This window comes from Oncorhynchus mykiss, chromosome 13, assembly GCF_057628025.1.
Source record: "Oncorhynchus mykiss isolate SJ-2025 chromosome 13, ASM5762802v1, whole genome shotgun sequence".
In the NCBI taxonomy this organism is placed as follows: Eukaryota; Metazoa; Chordata; class Actinopteri; order Salmoniformes; family Salmonidae; genus Oncorhynchus; species Oncorhynchus mykiss.
The window spans coordinates 14,552,852-14,569,182 of NC_143034.1; the positions used below are offsets into that span (position 1 = coordinate 14,552,852).

The window sequence follows — 16,331 nt, forward strand, 5'->3', positions numbered from 1 at the left end:
TCCTTTTAAGTTCTTAGTACTGAACAAAACAACAAGTTCCTTGTATTTGGGGCCTAAAGTCTGGCACAGGATGTGTGGGGTTAGTGTCTGGAACAGGATGTGTGGGGTTAGTGTCTGGAACAGGATGTGTGGGGTTAGTGTCTGGAACAGGATGTGTGGGGTTAGTGTCTGGAACAGGATGTGTGGGGTTAGTGTCTGGAACAGGATGTGTGGGGTTAGTGTCTGGAACAGGACGTGTGGGGTTAGTGTCTGGAACAGGATGTGTGGGGTTAGTGTCTGGAACAGGACGTGTGGGGTTAGTGTCTGGAACAGGACGTGTGGGGTTAGTGTCTGGAACAGGACGTGTGGGGTTAGTGTCTGGAACAGGATGTGTGGGGTTAGTGTCTGGAACAGGGCGTGTGGGGTTAGTGTCTGGCACAGGATGTGTGGGGTTAGTGTCTGGAACAGGACGTGTGGGGTTAGTGTCTGGAACAGGATGTGTGGGGTTAGTGTCTGGAACAGGATGTGTGGGGTTAGTGTCTGGAACCATTGTAAGTCATCGCTGAGATCACACCTATCCTGACCTATCCTGAGAGAGTATGTAACCCAGAGGCTCACTCCACTCAGTGAGCACTCACTGCATTCATGTGTGTTTGGTGTGACATGCTCCCGTACTAATACATTGTGAATAAAGGCATGATTGGTGATTGACCTTCTCTCTCCTCGTTATTGATTAGAATTTCCACAACACTCGTCACTCTTTTTGTCAATACTATTATGTTTGTCATAACACCGTTTTGGGTGAGTATCTTAGTAAAATATTTCATTTAGAGAGAAATGAGTGATGTAGCTCATAATTTCCCCCACAAATAGACGTCAGATTGACGTGATTTTGACGGCTACGATATTTTCTTGAATCTACTCTCCCCTCATCGGTTCGCTCTGCGTTCTATTAGCCAGTCGGATTTTATTGCGGAAGCGATTACTTTTCTCTCGCAGCAGGCAGGCATTATTTGCTTAAAACAAGTACTTTCCCAAACATGTATACAACACAAAACATCGTCAACTCAATAACATCGATTTGAGAAGCGAAAACAATTGATTGACTTCATTACAAGAAGACTGTGAAAACGGTCTTCACGGGCGTGTGTGACGCGTCTCTTCCTACATTCATCGTGTTGACGATCGAGAATCGCTTTCATATTCGCTAACTACGGGTTTTTGACACTTTGCCCGCTAGTCAGGTATGTTGCATTTCTTGCCTTATTATTCATATATATTGATTGTTGCAAATATTACATGTTAATGTTATGTCAATCACTAGCTGGTTAGTTTAAGTTATAATTTCGCCAGGTGGCTACATGCGATTTGGATGACAGCTGTTGTTGTGTAACGTTAGACAACACTAGCTATGTGTGACAACAATGTATTTTCATCAACGTGTGATATAGAACCCATATTTAACAACGCAGTGTTGTGGCCTGATGCAGTCATATTGTTTCATGACCCACCCATTTCATGTCCGCCGAACACAAGTCTGCAGTCAAGTTTCTCAGTAGCATTAGAAGATCAATGATTAAATCGTCATTAAAGCAGGTATGGCAGATTTACTTTGATCGTCCAGGCTCGTGATTGCCCACTTCCTCTTTCCACTGATAGCTAGCTAGTGAGTGAGTGTTTGCACAGCGTAACATATTCAGGAAATGCTAACTAGAGCAACAGACGGACATGAAAATAAAATCTTAACATCTTATCGTGTCTCTCTGTGTTTCTCTGTCTTTTTCATTTTATTTGACCTTTATTTAGCCAGGGAGGCTTTGAGAACACGTTCTCATTTACAACTGCGATCTGGCCAAGATAAAGCAGAGCAGTGTGACACAAACAACAACACAGAGTTACACATGGAAACATACAGTCAATAATACAGTAGAAAACAAAAGTCTATATACAGTGAGTGGAAATGAGGTAAGGCAATAATTAGGCCATGGTGGCGAAGTAATTACAATATAGCAATTAAACACTGGAGTGATAGATGTGCAGAAGATGAATGTGCAAGTAGAGATACTGGGGTGCAAAGGAGCAAGATACATTTTTTTTATTTTTATTTTACCTTTATTTAACCAGGCAAGTCAGTTAAGAACAAATTCTTATTTTCAATGACGGCCTGGGAACAGTGGGTTAACTGCCTGTTCAGGGGCAGAACGACAGATTTGTACCTTGTCAGCTCGGGGGTTTGAACTCGCAACCTTCCGGTTACTAGTCCAACGCTCTAACCACTAGGCTACCCTGCCGCCGATAATGTCTGTCTGTGTCTGTCGGTCTGTCGGTCTATGTCCCCCTTTCTCCCCCCCTCTAGTCGGGATGAAGCCTGGAGTAGGGGCATGTCAGGACCCCTGTCAGGGTGGTCCGGGGGTGGGTGACAGGGGGGACGACACCCTGTCTCTACCCCCTAAAGACACCCCTGGCTCACCCGCGGGGTCACCCTCAGAGTTGGGAAGCCCTGGCCCCCGCCAGGCCGCGACCTTTGACCTGCTCAAGATGGTGGTCTCTTACAAGAGGATGGCCCTGTTTCTGGAGCCGCTCACTGACACGTTGGAGCTGGCCCGCTACCTACTGGGGTGAGAGGATCCATTTACACACTGATCCAAGATCTGTTTTTAGTTTCTCCAATGGTGATAACGGATAGGACTTGGGAGAGTAGACTGATTCACTCTACCTACTGGGCTAGTGAAGGGAGTAGGATGAGGTTTCCTATGGGCCTAGACACTGACCTGTCAGATTTGAGTTTCCTCATCCTAATGGTTCCAGGGAGGGTATGCTGATCCTAGATCTGGGCTGTGGAGCTGGCACTCTACCTACTGGGCTAATGAAGGGAGGGTAGACTGATCCTAGATCTGGGCTGTGGAGCTGGCACTCTACCTACTGGGCTAATGAAGGGAGGGTAGACTGATCCTAGATCTGGGCTGTGGAGCTGGCACTACCTACTGGGCTAATGAAGGGAGGGTAGACTGATCCTAGATCTGGGCTGTGGAGCTGGCACTCTACCTACTGGGCTAATGAAGGGAGGGTAGACTGATCCTAGATCTGGGCTGTGGAGCTGGCATGCTACCTACTGGGCTAATGTAGGGAGGGTAGACTGATCCTAGATCTGGGATGTGGAGCTGGCATGCTACGTACTGGGCTAATGAAGGGAGGGTAGACTGATCCTAGATCTGGGATGTGGAGCTGGTCTGCAGGTGAGGCTTTTGCTCCAGCCCTGCTCTAATGAGCGTAGTTGTAGATACATGCCATCTTATTTGGTTTACTGTATAGTCATGAGTCAGTGTGTGATTTGTACAGCCTGCTACCTACTGGGGTGAGTCAGTGTTTACCATAGACACTGATCGGAGGTCAGTTTTTAGTTCCTCCACCCTAATGGTTGAGGATAGGACTTGAGGACGCTAAACTGATCCTAGGTCAGTATGACTGTGTGGTGTATTGCAGGTGGAGGATGCCTCTGTGCTCACTACTGGTCTGTGTACTGCTCAACACCCTCTTCCTCACCCTGAGTGAAGGTGAGCTAATGCTGGGTAATACACACACACACACACTGCTATATGAACTACTACCACATACAACTGAGTGTGTATAACAATGTGATATATATCAACTGTGACAGTCAGTTTCTCTCCTGCCCTCCAGTGGGGTGGTTCTCTGTGTGTGTTCTGGGGGTGTCTGCCCCGGCTGCCCTGGGTTACCTGCAGGACAGGTGTGGGGGCGGGGCGTCGGAGGCGGAGCAACAGAAGAGGCGGTGCCACGCGGTGCATCGTAAGGACCTGCAGAATGTTCAGCTCACCAGACAGGACGCCATGCTGGAAGTCAAGGACCTGTGAGTGAGTGAGTGTGTGTGTGTGTGTGTGTTTGGCCTTCCAGTTTATAAAACCAAGTTAATTTATTTACTATCCCTGTGTGTGTGCATGTCCGGGTGTGTCTCTCTCTCTCTCTGTGTGTCCGTCCGTGTCCACAGGTTAAAGCAGCTAGATGACCTGTTGTCTCATGCCTGCCTGTCTGCTGAGTCTGTCTACAAGCTCCTGTACTGGGAGAGCCACTCTGAGTCCTCTAGGTCAGTAACACTGTCTGTGTGGGTACTTGGAGCCACTGAGTCCTCTAGGTCAGTAACACTGTCTGTGTGGGTACTTGGAGCCACTGAGTCCTCCAGATCAGCAACACTGTGTGTGTGTCCTTGTTCTCCAGGACAGTAACTCAACCCCTCTACATTCACCATAGATATCATCACACATCTTATCTGTACTTACAAAGCTCCCGACAGACTGGTTAAGGTTGTTTGTGTGTGCCTGAGTGTCTCTGTCTCTCCCTCCCCTCTCTCTCTCTTTCTGTCTCTGTCTCTCCCTCCTCTCTCTGTCTCTCTCTCCCTTCTCTCTCTCTCTCTGTCTCCTCTCACTGTCTCTCTCTCTCTGTCTCTCCCTCCTCCCTCTCTCTCTTTCTGTCTCTGTCTCTCTCCCTCCTCTCCACCCTGTATCTGTCTCTCTCTCCCTCCTCTCTCCCTCTCTCTTCGCTGTCTCTCAGGTTCTACGGTGGCCTGTTAGCTGTATTGATGCTGCTGTATTCTGTCCCTGTGGGCTGGGTGCTGGCCTGTCTCTCTACTGCACTCTTCCTGTGGAACCGAGACTTCTGCAGGGGTCAGTACACACACATACAGTACCAGTCAGTAGTTTGGACACAACATCTCATTCAACAGTTTTTCTTTATTTTTTTTACAATTATCTACATTGTAGAATAATAGTGAAGAAATCAAAACTATGAATAAACACATATGGAATCATGTAGTAAGCAAAAAAGTGATAAACAAATCTAAATATATTTTATATTTGAGATTCTTCAAAGTAGCCACCCTTTGCCTTGATGACAGCGTTGCACACTCTTGGCATTTTGAAGAATCTCAAATATAAAATATATTTAGATTTGTTTATCACTTTTTTGCTTACTACATGATTCCATATGTGTTATTTCATAGTTTTGATGTCTTCTCTATTATTCTTCTAAATGTTTTTTTTTTTAAATAAAGAAAAACCCTGGAATGAGTAGGTGTGTCCAAACTTTTGACTGGTACTGTACATTTTTTTTTATTTTACCTTTATTTAACTAGGCAAGTCAGTTAAGAACAAATTCTTATTTTCAATGACAGCCTAGGAACAGTGGGTTAACTGCCTGTTCAGGGGCAGAACGACAGATTTGTACCTTGTCAGCTCAGGGATTTGAACTTGCAAATCTGGTTCCACTCCACTCCCCCTCTGTGTGTGTAGTTGTGTTGGACCTAAGGGAGGTGGTCCAGTCTGGCCAGAACCCATCCTCAAAAGGAGAGATGGACCTCACAGAACCGGACCACAGCAGCCTGGACCGGACTCCCACTGCTACCAACTTGGAGGTAGGGACAGAGAGAGAAGTGGTGGGAGGAGAGAAACAGGTAGGGTGGGAGGGAGAGAGAGAGACAGGGTGGGAGGGAGAGAGAGAGACAGGGTGGGAGGGAGAGAGAGAGACAGGGTGGGAGGGAGAGAGAGAGACAGGGTGGGGGGAGAGAAACAGGTTGGGAGGGAGGGAGAGAGAAGTGGTGGGGGGAGAGAAACGGGGAGGGAGGGAGAGAGAGAGAGAGGGAGAGACAGGGACAGGGTGGGAGAGAGAAGTGGTGGGGGAGAGAGAGAGAGAGAGAGAGAAGTGGTGGGGGGAGAGAAACGGTGAGGGAGGGAGGGAGAGAAACAGGGGTAGGGAGGGAGAGAGAGACAGGTGGATGTATATATAGAATCTGTATATTTGGATCAATGGTGTACATTAAAACATTACAGATCAGTGTTCTGCAATAATCCTCTTATCTAACTTACTTGTATATCATTATTGTGTGTGGTGTGTAGGACCTGTCACCGGGCAGCGTAGAGGAGGCTGAGGAGGCAGAGCCTGATGATGAGTTCAAAGACGCCATCGAGGTAAAAACGAAATCAACCGTTATCTCGACTTTATTCCTTCATGTCTCGTTATCTGACTGGTTTCTCATCCTGACCTCTCGCTCTCTGGTCAGGTCTTAGGCCATGTCGTTTTGATTTGATATAACTTTATTGGCAATTGCACCACTCTCACTCCGGCCCTGTTTGAACGCTGCCTCCATTCCTTCCACTCAGTCTTCACAGATCTAACATGGTAGGATGGGAGAAACCAAGGAATCCACTAGGTCCACCTTCCTTTGACCTAATCCATGTCATTGTCAAATCAGAAGGAAAAAGATTGTGTTGGAACACAGCTTCTTCTCCTTCTTCCTTCTGTCGCTGGCTGACAACTTCCTGTCCTTCTTGATGATTCATTTCCTTTTCTGTTTCTACCTCCCTCCACTCTCAGTTGACTCAGGAGCCCCCTATCTCCCTGCAGGTGAGTGGCTCCCCCTGTCTGTCGGGCTGTGGTATTACAGCATTAGAAACAGGACACATTAATTAACAATTGCGACAAATAATTTTTGTTTTTATGTGTGATAAAGTTCTGTGACAGTTCAACTACTCAGCCCAGTTACTAAGTTGTGTGTGTGTGTTACAATCATTTCGCTACACCTGCATTAACATCTGCTAAATATGTGTATGTGACCAATAAATTGTGATTTGAATTGAATATTTAGGACTATCTCAGACAGTTCAGTGTTACACTGCGTCATGACCGAGGTCAAAGACCTGTAAGTGTGTGTGTGTGTATTGCAGTGGTGTGTGTTGCACAGGAGCTACACGGGGACGTGGAGAGAACCCTCGTTCTTTACCTGCTACACTGGAAGCTTAACGTTTTGCTGGCATGAGCAGAGTTCAAACCACGTCATCACACTGTTCAGTGGTGTTGAGCTGCACGTTTCAATCTACACAATAGAAATAGACCACCACGTCATCACACTGTTCAGTGGTGTGAGCTGCACGATCCAATCTACACAATAGAAATAGACCACCACGTCATCACACTGTTCAGTGGTGTGAGCTGCACGATCCAATCTACACAATAGAAATAGACCACCACGTCATCACACTGTTCAGTGGTGTGAGCTGCACGATCCAATCTACACAATAGAAATAGACCACCACGTCATCACACTGTTCAGTGGTGTGAGCTGCACGATCCAATCTACACAATAGAAATAGACCACGTCATCACGCTGTTCAGTGGTGTGAGCTGCAGATCCAATCTACACTATAGAAATAGACCACGTCATCACACTGATCAGTGGTGTGAGCTGCAGATCCAATCTACACAATAGAAATAGACCACCGGGTTTCATTGAAGTGAAGCGTCTCGTGCTCTGCAAACGTTATGCATCTAGTGCAGCTGGCCAGTTCAATATTACTATCTCAGACCGCACAGTGTGTGTGTTTCTGCGGTGTTTATGTTAGATAGATACGGTGTGTTAAAAATTGGTGTGTTAGATAGATATGGGGGGGTGTGTGTAATCTGCTCCTGTGTGTGTTTGTTCCTCTCCATCCTAAGGAGACTCCCTTGGCTTTAGTGGTAAGTCTAGTTCACCCCCTTCCCTCACCCTGTTTGTGGTGAGAGGGAGGGGGGGTGTATAGGGTACACACCTCAGTTGGGTCCTGTCTGCATGGGTAGTGGGATGTCTTTACACCTTAGTGCTGTTGTTACCATCACTGGTTATGTTACCATTATGACATCAGGACTATAACTTCACATCTATACCACTAATGTCATTACATATAACACTATCATTACATATAGGACTAATGTCATTATATATATATGTATGTATATTATATATAGCACTAATGTCATTATATATAGCACTAATGTCAATATATATAGCACTAATGTCATTATTTATATATATATATATATAGCACTAATGTCATTATATATACCACTAATATCATTATATATATATATATATATATATAGCACTAATGTCATTATATATAGCACTAATCACTATATAGCACTAATGTCATTATATATATGTATGTATATTATATATAGCACTAATGTCAATATATTTAGCACTAATGTCATTATTTATATATATATAGCACTAATGTCATTATATATATACCACTAATATATATATATATATATATAGCGCTAATGTCATGATATATAGCACTAATCACTCTATAGCACTAAGCACTAATCATCATTCATACAATCGGCCTCATTCTCAATGTAGTCTGGGCGTGTCTGCATTATTCCAGCAAACCATTGGATGAGCATGCTCTGAGTTGGTCACTGCACCTGAGTACACACACAAGGGTGGCGTTGTAATGTGTATTGTGTGACGTGTTTCTAGCATGGTTGTGCACTTCACTGTAAGGATGCAAATAGGACACATCCATCTCATGCTACATAGGGCTCTGGTCAAAAGTAGTGCACTAAGACTGCCAAACCTGGGCGACCTGTGCGCCGCCCTATGGGACTCCCAATCACCGGCCGGATGTGATAAAGCCTGGATTCGAACCAGGGACTGTAGTGACGCACGCCTCTTGCTCTGAGATGCAATGCCTCAGACCGTAGAGCACTGTATTTTAGGGACTAGGGTCTAAAGTAGTGTAGTATATTTTAGGGACTAGGGTATAAAGTAGTGCATTATATTTCATGGACTAGGGTCTAAAGTAGTGCATTATATTTCATGGACTAGGGTCTAAAGTAGTGCATTATATTTTAGGGACTAGGGTCTAAAGTAGTGTAGTATATTTTAGGGACTAGGGTATAAAGTAGTGCATTATATTTCATGGACTAGGGTCTAAATTAGTGCACTATTTTAAGGACTAGGGTATAAAGTGTGGTGGTTAATTTCTTTACTATCAAATGTGGAGTGAGAGTTACACTTAAACTAAATCTTTATTCACTTATTAATAAGGGAGCAGGTCAATACAACACACCCATATAAAATGAATGGATTGAGTGGTCTACGATAATGATGGCTGGTCGACCAATCACCCTCAGATGATTCGTTGAGAGCCCCGAGACAAAAGGACTTTTATAGCCAAGATACACCCTTTTCAACCTACATGACAAACAACATATGTATAGAATGGGTCACAAGGTTAAGATTTGTATGAAAGATACTTATAATTCACAGCAGACAGTATCTGCTGTAAAAACAGTCCACATTGTGTAGAGACCAGGGTCTGGCCCTGGGGTCATCTCTCATTGTGTAGAGACCAGGGTCTGGCCCTGGGGTCATCTCTCATTGTGTAGAGACCAGGGTCTGGCCCTGGGGTCATCTCTCATTGTGTAGAGACCAGGGTCTGGCCCTGGGGTCATCTCTCATTGTGTAGAGACCAGGGTCTGGCCCTAGGGTCATCTCTCATTGTGTAGAGACCAGGGTCTGGCCCTGGGGTCATCTCTCATTGTGTAGAGAACAGGGTCTGGCCCTGGGGTCATCTCTCATTGTGTAGAGAACAGGGTCTGGCCCTGGGGTCATCTCTCATTGTGTAGAGACCAGGGTCTGGCCCTGGGGTCATCGCTCATTGTGTAGAGACCAGAGTCTGGCCCTGGGGTCATCTCTCATTGTGTAGAGACCAGGGTCTGGCCCTGGGGTCATCTCCCCCTGGTACCCTATAGATGAGAAACATTAACTCATGCTCTGGAATGTGGTCTCTTTAGGTTTTATCACCCAAAGACATCATAAATCTCCTGTCAGTGTTAAATCTCCCAGAGGCCCACTTTCAGTTCACAGATACAATATTATAAGAACCCTCTATTCTGTTGCATAAAACAAACATTTGATGCAATTACAGTATTATAACAATCTTGCGATTTTGATTTCATAAAAGTTGTGCACTATATTTGAGGGACTAGGGTCTAAAGTAGTGCACTATATTTGAGGGACTAGGGTCTAAAGTAGTGCACTATATTTGAGGGACTAGGGTCTAAAGTAGTGCACTATATTTTAGGGACTAGGGTCTAATGTAGTGCACTATATTTTAGGGACTAGGGTCTAAAGTAGTGTACTATACTATAGGGACTAGGGTCTAAAGTAGTGCACTATATTATATGGAAATAGGGTGTGATTGCGACTGTTATGAATACAGGTGAGGTCTTTTGCTAATTGGCTGCCAGCCCGTCTACGTAGACAGGTGCAATGTCGTCTGAGGGCGGAGCTTTAGGTGCCCTGCCCCTTCCCAATACGTTTCTTGCCTGAGGTGTACCAGCCCTCGTCTTTTAGGGCAATATATAGGCACAGATCTAGGATCAGCTTAGCCTCATCTAATACTAACCTTTAACCATAAGGGTGTGAACTGTAAGAACTGATCTGGAGCATGTCTGGTTGTACGTTTCAAACTCATTCCACAGAGGTCCCAGTCTGCAGGCTTTCACTCCTTCCTTTGACTTGATTGATGAATTGAGCTCATTGGTTAGTAAGGAACTGGCCTCACCTGGTTGTGTAGGTCTTAATTGGACAGGAAAACCTCCAAAACCAGCAGACTCTGGGCCCTCCATGGAAGGAGTTGGACACCCCTGCCTTGGAGGATGATGTGTATGGTTTTGTGTTAGTGGGGTTTTGCTGCCTGCGTGCTCTCGACTCCCTCTGCTGTTGACGTTGAGAAACACATCCACCTAAACCAAGGAAGAGATCGGTTGGAGGAGTAGGGTTCAGGGAGCGGGATGTAGGGTTTAGGGGCTATGGTTTGTAGTTCCCACAAAGCTGCTGCCTTTAACTGCTCTTTAGTAACTTAACCCTTCTCCTCCTCCCCCCATTCTGCCCCCCCCTCCCCTCTACAGGAGGATGATGACATAAGTTCAGATCTGGACACCATCTCCATCACCTCAGACAACGGTCTGCTGAGCCGCAACGAGCCAATCCGCAGTAAGGTGTCCAAACTGACGGAGAAGCTACGCAAACGCTACCCCACCAACAACACAGGTCAGTCTACCCTTCGTCCCTCTGTTCATCTTCTTCCTCACCTCAACCCTACTTAAGAGGTGGGTTTAGTAGCTAGTCTTCATATAAATTAAATATCCCCCCTCTCTCTTTCTCTCCCTCTCTCTCCCCCCTCTCTCTCTTTCTCTCCCTCTCTTTCTCTTTCTCTCTCCCCCCCTCTCTCTCTTTCCCCCCTCTCTCTCTTTCCCCCTCTCTCTCTTTCCCTCCCTTCTCTCTCTTTCCCTCTCTCTCTACCCCCCCCCCTCTCTCACCCCCCCCCCCCCCCCCCTCTCTCTCTCATCCCCAAGGTAATTGTTCCAGCTGCAGTGCAGTCTTCTCAGTGGTGAAGAGAAGGGTAAGAGCTTTACACCTGTTTTTAAACCACCAATAAATACAATCCTATGTCATTTTTTTATTTCACCTTTATTTAACCAGGTAGGCTAGTTAACTGCGACCCGGCCAAGATAAAGCAAAGCAGTAATACTGTAGGTTGTTTAATAACTCTGTGTGGAACCTGGTGTGGGTCCCAAATGGCATCCTATGCCCTATATAATCTACCACTTTAGAACAGAGTCCTATGGGCCCTGGTCACAATTAGTGAACTAGGTAGGGAATAGGACAGGGTTGGGGTTAGAGTTTCACTTTACTTCCTGAATTCACCCACTTCATTTCAAATTGGCCCCAACCCTGGAATAGGGTTCAGTTTGGGACATAACAATGATGATGATGTCATCGTGACCTCTGCTGTTTCAGCGGAGCTGTAGTAACTGTGGCAACAGCTTCTGCTCCAGATGCTGCTCCTACAAGGTCCTCAAGGCCTGCATGGGTGTCACAGGTGAGAGAGAAACACACACACACACACAACATGCTATTATGGTATTTCTATACTGAAATGATGAAATTATAAATAAGGTCTCCGAAGACATCAGTTGATTTTAAAAACAATCTCTTCTATTTTACACCTTCTCTCAATCCCCATCTCCCTCTGCCTCCCCCTTTCTCATGTAATGCCTCTTTACCTCCCTCCCAGCTCCAGATGCCTCCCCTTTCTCATGTAATGCCTCTTTACCTCCCTCCCAGCTCCAGATGCCTCCCCTTTCTCATGTAATGCCTCTTTACCTCCCTCCCAGCTCCAGATGCCTCCCCTTTCTCATGTAATGCCTCTTTACCTCCCTCCCAGCTCCAGATGCCTCCCCTTTCTCATGTAATGCCTCTTTACCTCCCTCCCAGCTCCAGATGCCTCCCCTTTCTCATGTAATGCCTCTTTACCTCCCTCCCAGCTCCAGATGCCTCCCCTTTCTCATGTAATGCCTATTTACCTCCCTCCCAACTCCAGATGCCTCCCCTTTCTCATGTAATGTCTCTTTACCTCCCTCCCAGCTCCAGATGCCCAGAGAGAGACGGTGTTTGTTTGTGCTGTCTGCAACTCCACCCTCAGCAAGTGAGAAATGACTACCACCTCCTACCCACTCATGGAGACCCAGGGAGGGTACTGCCCCTCCTACCCAGGATTAGAAGCTCCTTGGCTGGGTAGAGCCTGCGGCAGCTCAGCCTCTACCCCGCCTGGGGGTGGTTCAAAACCCCAGGTTGTCTGGTTCTCTGGCTCCAGCCCAGGTGACCAGGGTTATTAAGATGAACCAGTCCCAAATGGCAACCTATTCCCTATAAATTACACTGCTTTTGCCCAGAGCCCTATGGGGTTCCCTATGGGCCCTGGTCTACAGTAGTGGACTATATAGGGAATAGGGCCCTGGTCTACAGTAGTGGACTATATAGGGAATAGGGCCCTGGTCTACAGTAGTGGACTATATAGGGAATAGGGCCCTGGTCTACAGTAGTGGACTATATAGGGAATAGGGCCCTGGTCTACAGTAGTGGACTATATAGGGAATTGGGCCCTGGTCTACAGTAGTGGAATATATAGGGAATAGGGTGCCATTTTGGGACGCTACCACAGACCCCCATCAGCTTGTGTTGCATTGAGATTTATCCTGTACTGTCAAGGAGGTCCTGAGAATGCTGAGAGGTGTGTGTGTGTGTGTGTGTGTGTGTGTATTGTATAAGATATGCTATAGATTGACCCTGTTATAACTTATCCATTCTGTAATGGTTTTATATGTTGGTCCTAATGTTAATTTGATGGATGTAAAGACAGGATGCTAAAGACTATACTTTTGTCCTAAATGGCATTCCCTAATCCCCATGGAGCATAACCTAACCCCATGGAGTGATTTCCAGAGGTGATCCCAGAGCTGTGTTCAAATACTCATACTAGCTGTACTATTTGTGATGTAACATTGAGTATGTAGTTAAGTACTTATTGGATATAGTATGCCAAACGTTCATGGATGTCCTACTAAATTCACCAAAATACGAAGTATACAAGCAGTGGACACTATTTCTGTGCTTTTAGGGACCATAATGCAATTCTTCAGAAAATGGGCGTGGCTTCACCAATGTTTTCAGATTTGAGGAAAATGGCCGACGAGAGAAGATAGAAATGAATTGCTGTAAGAAAATGTTGAGCAATGTAATAAAGTAATGACTTTTCAAACAAGTTAAACATTATGTTGGCTGACAATTTATTAGCTACGCTGTCCTTACGAACCGCAGCATGTCATTCAGCAGTATGTACCAGTCTGTTAGCTAGCTACCTAAAGTTAGTTGGCTACTAATACATTGAACTTGCCAGGTAGTATATTAACTATCTAGCTAACTACCCAGTGTTTATTGACTTGATTATTCACATCATTCTTAGCTAAGTGGTAGAGTCGTCGTGCGTTCTCAATGGACATAGTTAATTCTGGCTATCTACTCTGATTTCAGAGCCTCTCTCATCTGTGTGCCAGTGCACAGAATAGCTGAATAAAAGGCGTTGAATATGGCCGGTGTCAGTAAGCCTTGGAGGGGAAAAAAAGCCTAATTAAATTGTTGCCTGCAGCACAGTTAGTCACCAACACGCTGCATAAAATGAAAACTGCCCAAACAGCTCTGCTAGGGCGAGTAAAATGGTCAGAGTGAGGGTTTCTCTCATTTGTGTCTGGAGGTAGCTAGCCAGTTAGCTTGGGTGCTTGACTGCCGTTGTGAGGACAGAACGCTCGGATCAACCCTACTCCTTGGCCAGAGCGTCTAGTGTGGGCTCCGAGACCGAAACGCTCTGGATTTACGAACGGACAATCTGACAACGCTTTACGAACGCACCCCATATTGAATTTACAGACACAGTCGAAATCGCAAAATGTCTAGCTAGTAATTTGTTATGCTAACAAGCCAGCAAGAGGTTGCATAGCAACAGCATAAACTTCTGGTAGACAGGCGAAGCGCTAGTACACTCAACTGAAAGGATACCCTTCGTTTACAGTATTCTAAAATGAACTAATAGTATGTAGTGTATATACTCATTAAGTATGTAGTATACAGGATGTTGGTATGTGTATTTGAACACAGCACAGGTTTTAGATTGACACATAAGAATGTACATGTTACACTTTTACCATTGTGATCACCTATATTCAATCCCACTGAAAGTTTATATTAATCCAATGTATTAATTCATTCATTTGATTGATTAGCTTGACCGACTGGAGGAGTTTGTTTACTCTTCATTGCTTCAATAAACTGTGATTTTTGAATGTTTGAAATTAACTTATGGCATATTTTTCCTGCCTTGTTTCAGCCTAGTTGTAGAGAGCTCTGTTAAAAAAATAAAACATGTAAGAAGAGAGCGTGCCCTGCAGGTTTGGTGCATCTGTTTGCGTTTCACTACCGTAGACATTGTATCTGTCCCATTATGGCGTCTGTGAGAGCTAAGCAGCGCCATAGAGGTCATCTCCTTTTTGAGGTAGTCCATTCTTCATCTACTACTTCTATGACTTGGTAAACAAACTAACAGGGTGCACACTGCCACTTGCATTGTGTTGTTTGAACAGATATAAAGCCAAGGTTGGTGATTTACTGCCACCTGCAGTCATGACTACTTCAGAATGGTCCTCAATGGCGCTGCCCATGCTAAAACAGGCTTTTGGGCACTAGAGTCTTCTATCTATCTCTATGGTCACTACTCAACCCAAATCCACCACATGCCAGAAGGCTCCAGGTTCCTCTCCTCACAACCCAAATCTACCACATGCCAGAAGGCTCCAGGTTCCTCTCCTTACAACCCAAATCTACCACATGCCAGAAGGCTCCAGGTTCCTCTCCTCACAACCCAAATCCACCACATGCCAGAAGGCTCCAGGTTCCTCCAATCCTCTCCTCACAACCCAGGGAGAATCTCAATAGTCTGAAGTAGCTTCCTTACTTTCCTTGTCTCCTTTCCTTACTTTGTTGTTTTCCTTAATTTAACCTGTCTTCCTTCATATTGTTTCCACCTTTCCTATCTCCTAAAATCAGTTGTATTACCAGAAGGAAAGGAAACAAGGAGAGGAATGTACAGTCGTAGCCAAAAGTTTTGAGAATGAGACAAATATACATTTTCACAAAGTCTGCTGCCTCAGTTTGTATGATGGCAATTTGCATATACTCCAGAATGTTATGAAGAGTGATCAGATGAATTGCAAAGCCCCTCTTTGCCATGCAAATGAACTGAATCCCCCAAAAACATGTCCACTGCATTTCAGCCCTGCCACAAAAGGACCAGCTGACATCATGTCAGTGATTCTCTCGTTAACACAGGTGTGAGTGTTGACGAGGACATGGCTGGAGATCAATCTGTCATGCTGATTGAGTTCGAATAACAGACTGGAAGCTTCAAAAGGAGGCAGCAAAGAGGCAACTTCCCTCCAGGAAAAACATCAGGGACAGACTGATATTCTGCAAAAGGTACAGGGATTGGACTGTTGAGGACTGGGGTAAAGTCATTTTCTCTGATGAATACCCTTTTCGATTGTTTGGGGCATCCCGAAAAAAGCTTGTCCGGAGAAGACAAGGTGAGCGCTACCATCGGTAGCGTGTGGGGTTGCTTCTCAGCCAAGGGAGTGGGCTCACTCACAATTTTGCCTCGGAACACAGCCATGAATAAATAATGGTACCAACACATCCTCTGAGAGCAACTTCTCCCAACCATCCAGGAACCGTTTGGTAATGAACAATGCCTTTTCCAGCATGATGGAGCACCTTGCCATAAGGCAAAAGTGATAACCAAGTGGTTCGGGGAACAAAACATCGATATTTTGGGTCCATGGCCAGAAAACTCCCCAGACCTTAATCCCATTGAGAATTTGTGGTCAATCCTCAAGAAGCGGATGGACAAACAAAAACCCACCAATTCTGACAAACTCCAAGCATTGATTATGTAAGAATGTGCTGCCATCAGTCAGCATGTGGCCCAGAAGTTAATTGACAGCATGCCAGGGCGGATTGCAGAGGTCTTGAAAAAGAAGGGTCAACACTGCAAATATTGACTCTTTGCATCAACTTCATGTAATTGTCAATAAAAGCCTTTGACACTTATGAAATGCTTGTA

The 16,331-nt window shown here is 45.3% G+C and overlaps 1 protein-coding gene across 8 annotated transcripts; it reads left to right on the top strand.

Moving 5' to 3' along the window:
* Positions 1–857: 857 nt before the first annotated feature.
* Positions 858–14,591, top strand: zfyve27 (zinc finger, FYVE domain containing 27). Of its 8 annotated transcripts, none has more exons than XM_090195322.1 (14): positions 858–1,223; positions 2,336–2,597; positions 3,463–3,533; positions 3,661–3,847; positions 3,986–4,081; positions 4,546–4,658; positions 5,283–5,404; positions 5,886–5,957; positions 6,364–6,393; positions 7,483–7,503; positions 10,729–10,870; positions 11,176–11,222; positions 11,621–11,702; positions 12,248–14,591. In XM_090195322.1, the coding sequence occupies exons 2-14, from the start codon at positions 2,341–2,343 to the stop codon at positions 12,310–12,312; spliced, it is 1,305 nt and encodes a 434-aa protein (XP_090051448.1). In that variant the 5' UTR covers positions 858–1,223; positions 2,336–2,340; the 3' UTR covers positions 12,313–14,591. The 8 variants fall into 8 exon arrangements, with proteins under 8 accessions (XP_090051448.1, XP_090051449.1, XP_090051450.1 ...); XM_090195326.1 differs by having other exon boundaries at positions 931–1,223; positions 3,661–3,851; XM_090195323.1 differs by lacking the exon at positions 7,483–7,503.
* The last annotated feature ends 1,740 nt before the right edge of the window (positions 14,592–16,331 follow it).

Bases quoted from the DNA above. Each gene is read 5' to 3' on its own strand.
- zfyve27 (XM_090195322.1), top strand. From the start codon at position 2,341: ATGAAGCCTGGAGTAGGGGCATGTCAGGACCCCTGTCAGGGTGGTCCG. The intron at 2,598-3,462 runs GTGAGAGGATCC...GGTGTATTGCAG, and splicing joins CTGGCCCGCTACCTACTGGG to GTGGAGGATGCCTCTGTGCT. The intron at 3,534-3,660 runs GTGAGCTAATGC...CCTGCCCTCCAG, and splicing joins CTTCCTCACCCTGAGTGAAG to TGGGGTGGTTCTCTGTGTGT.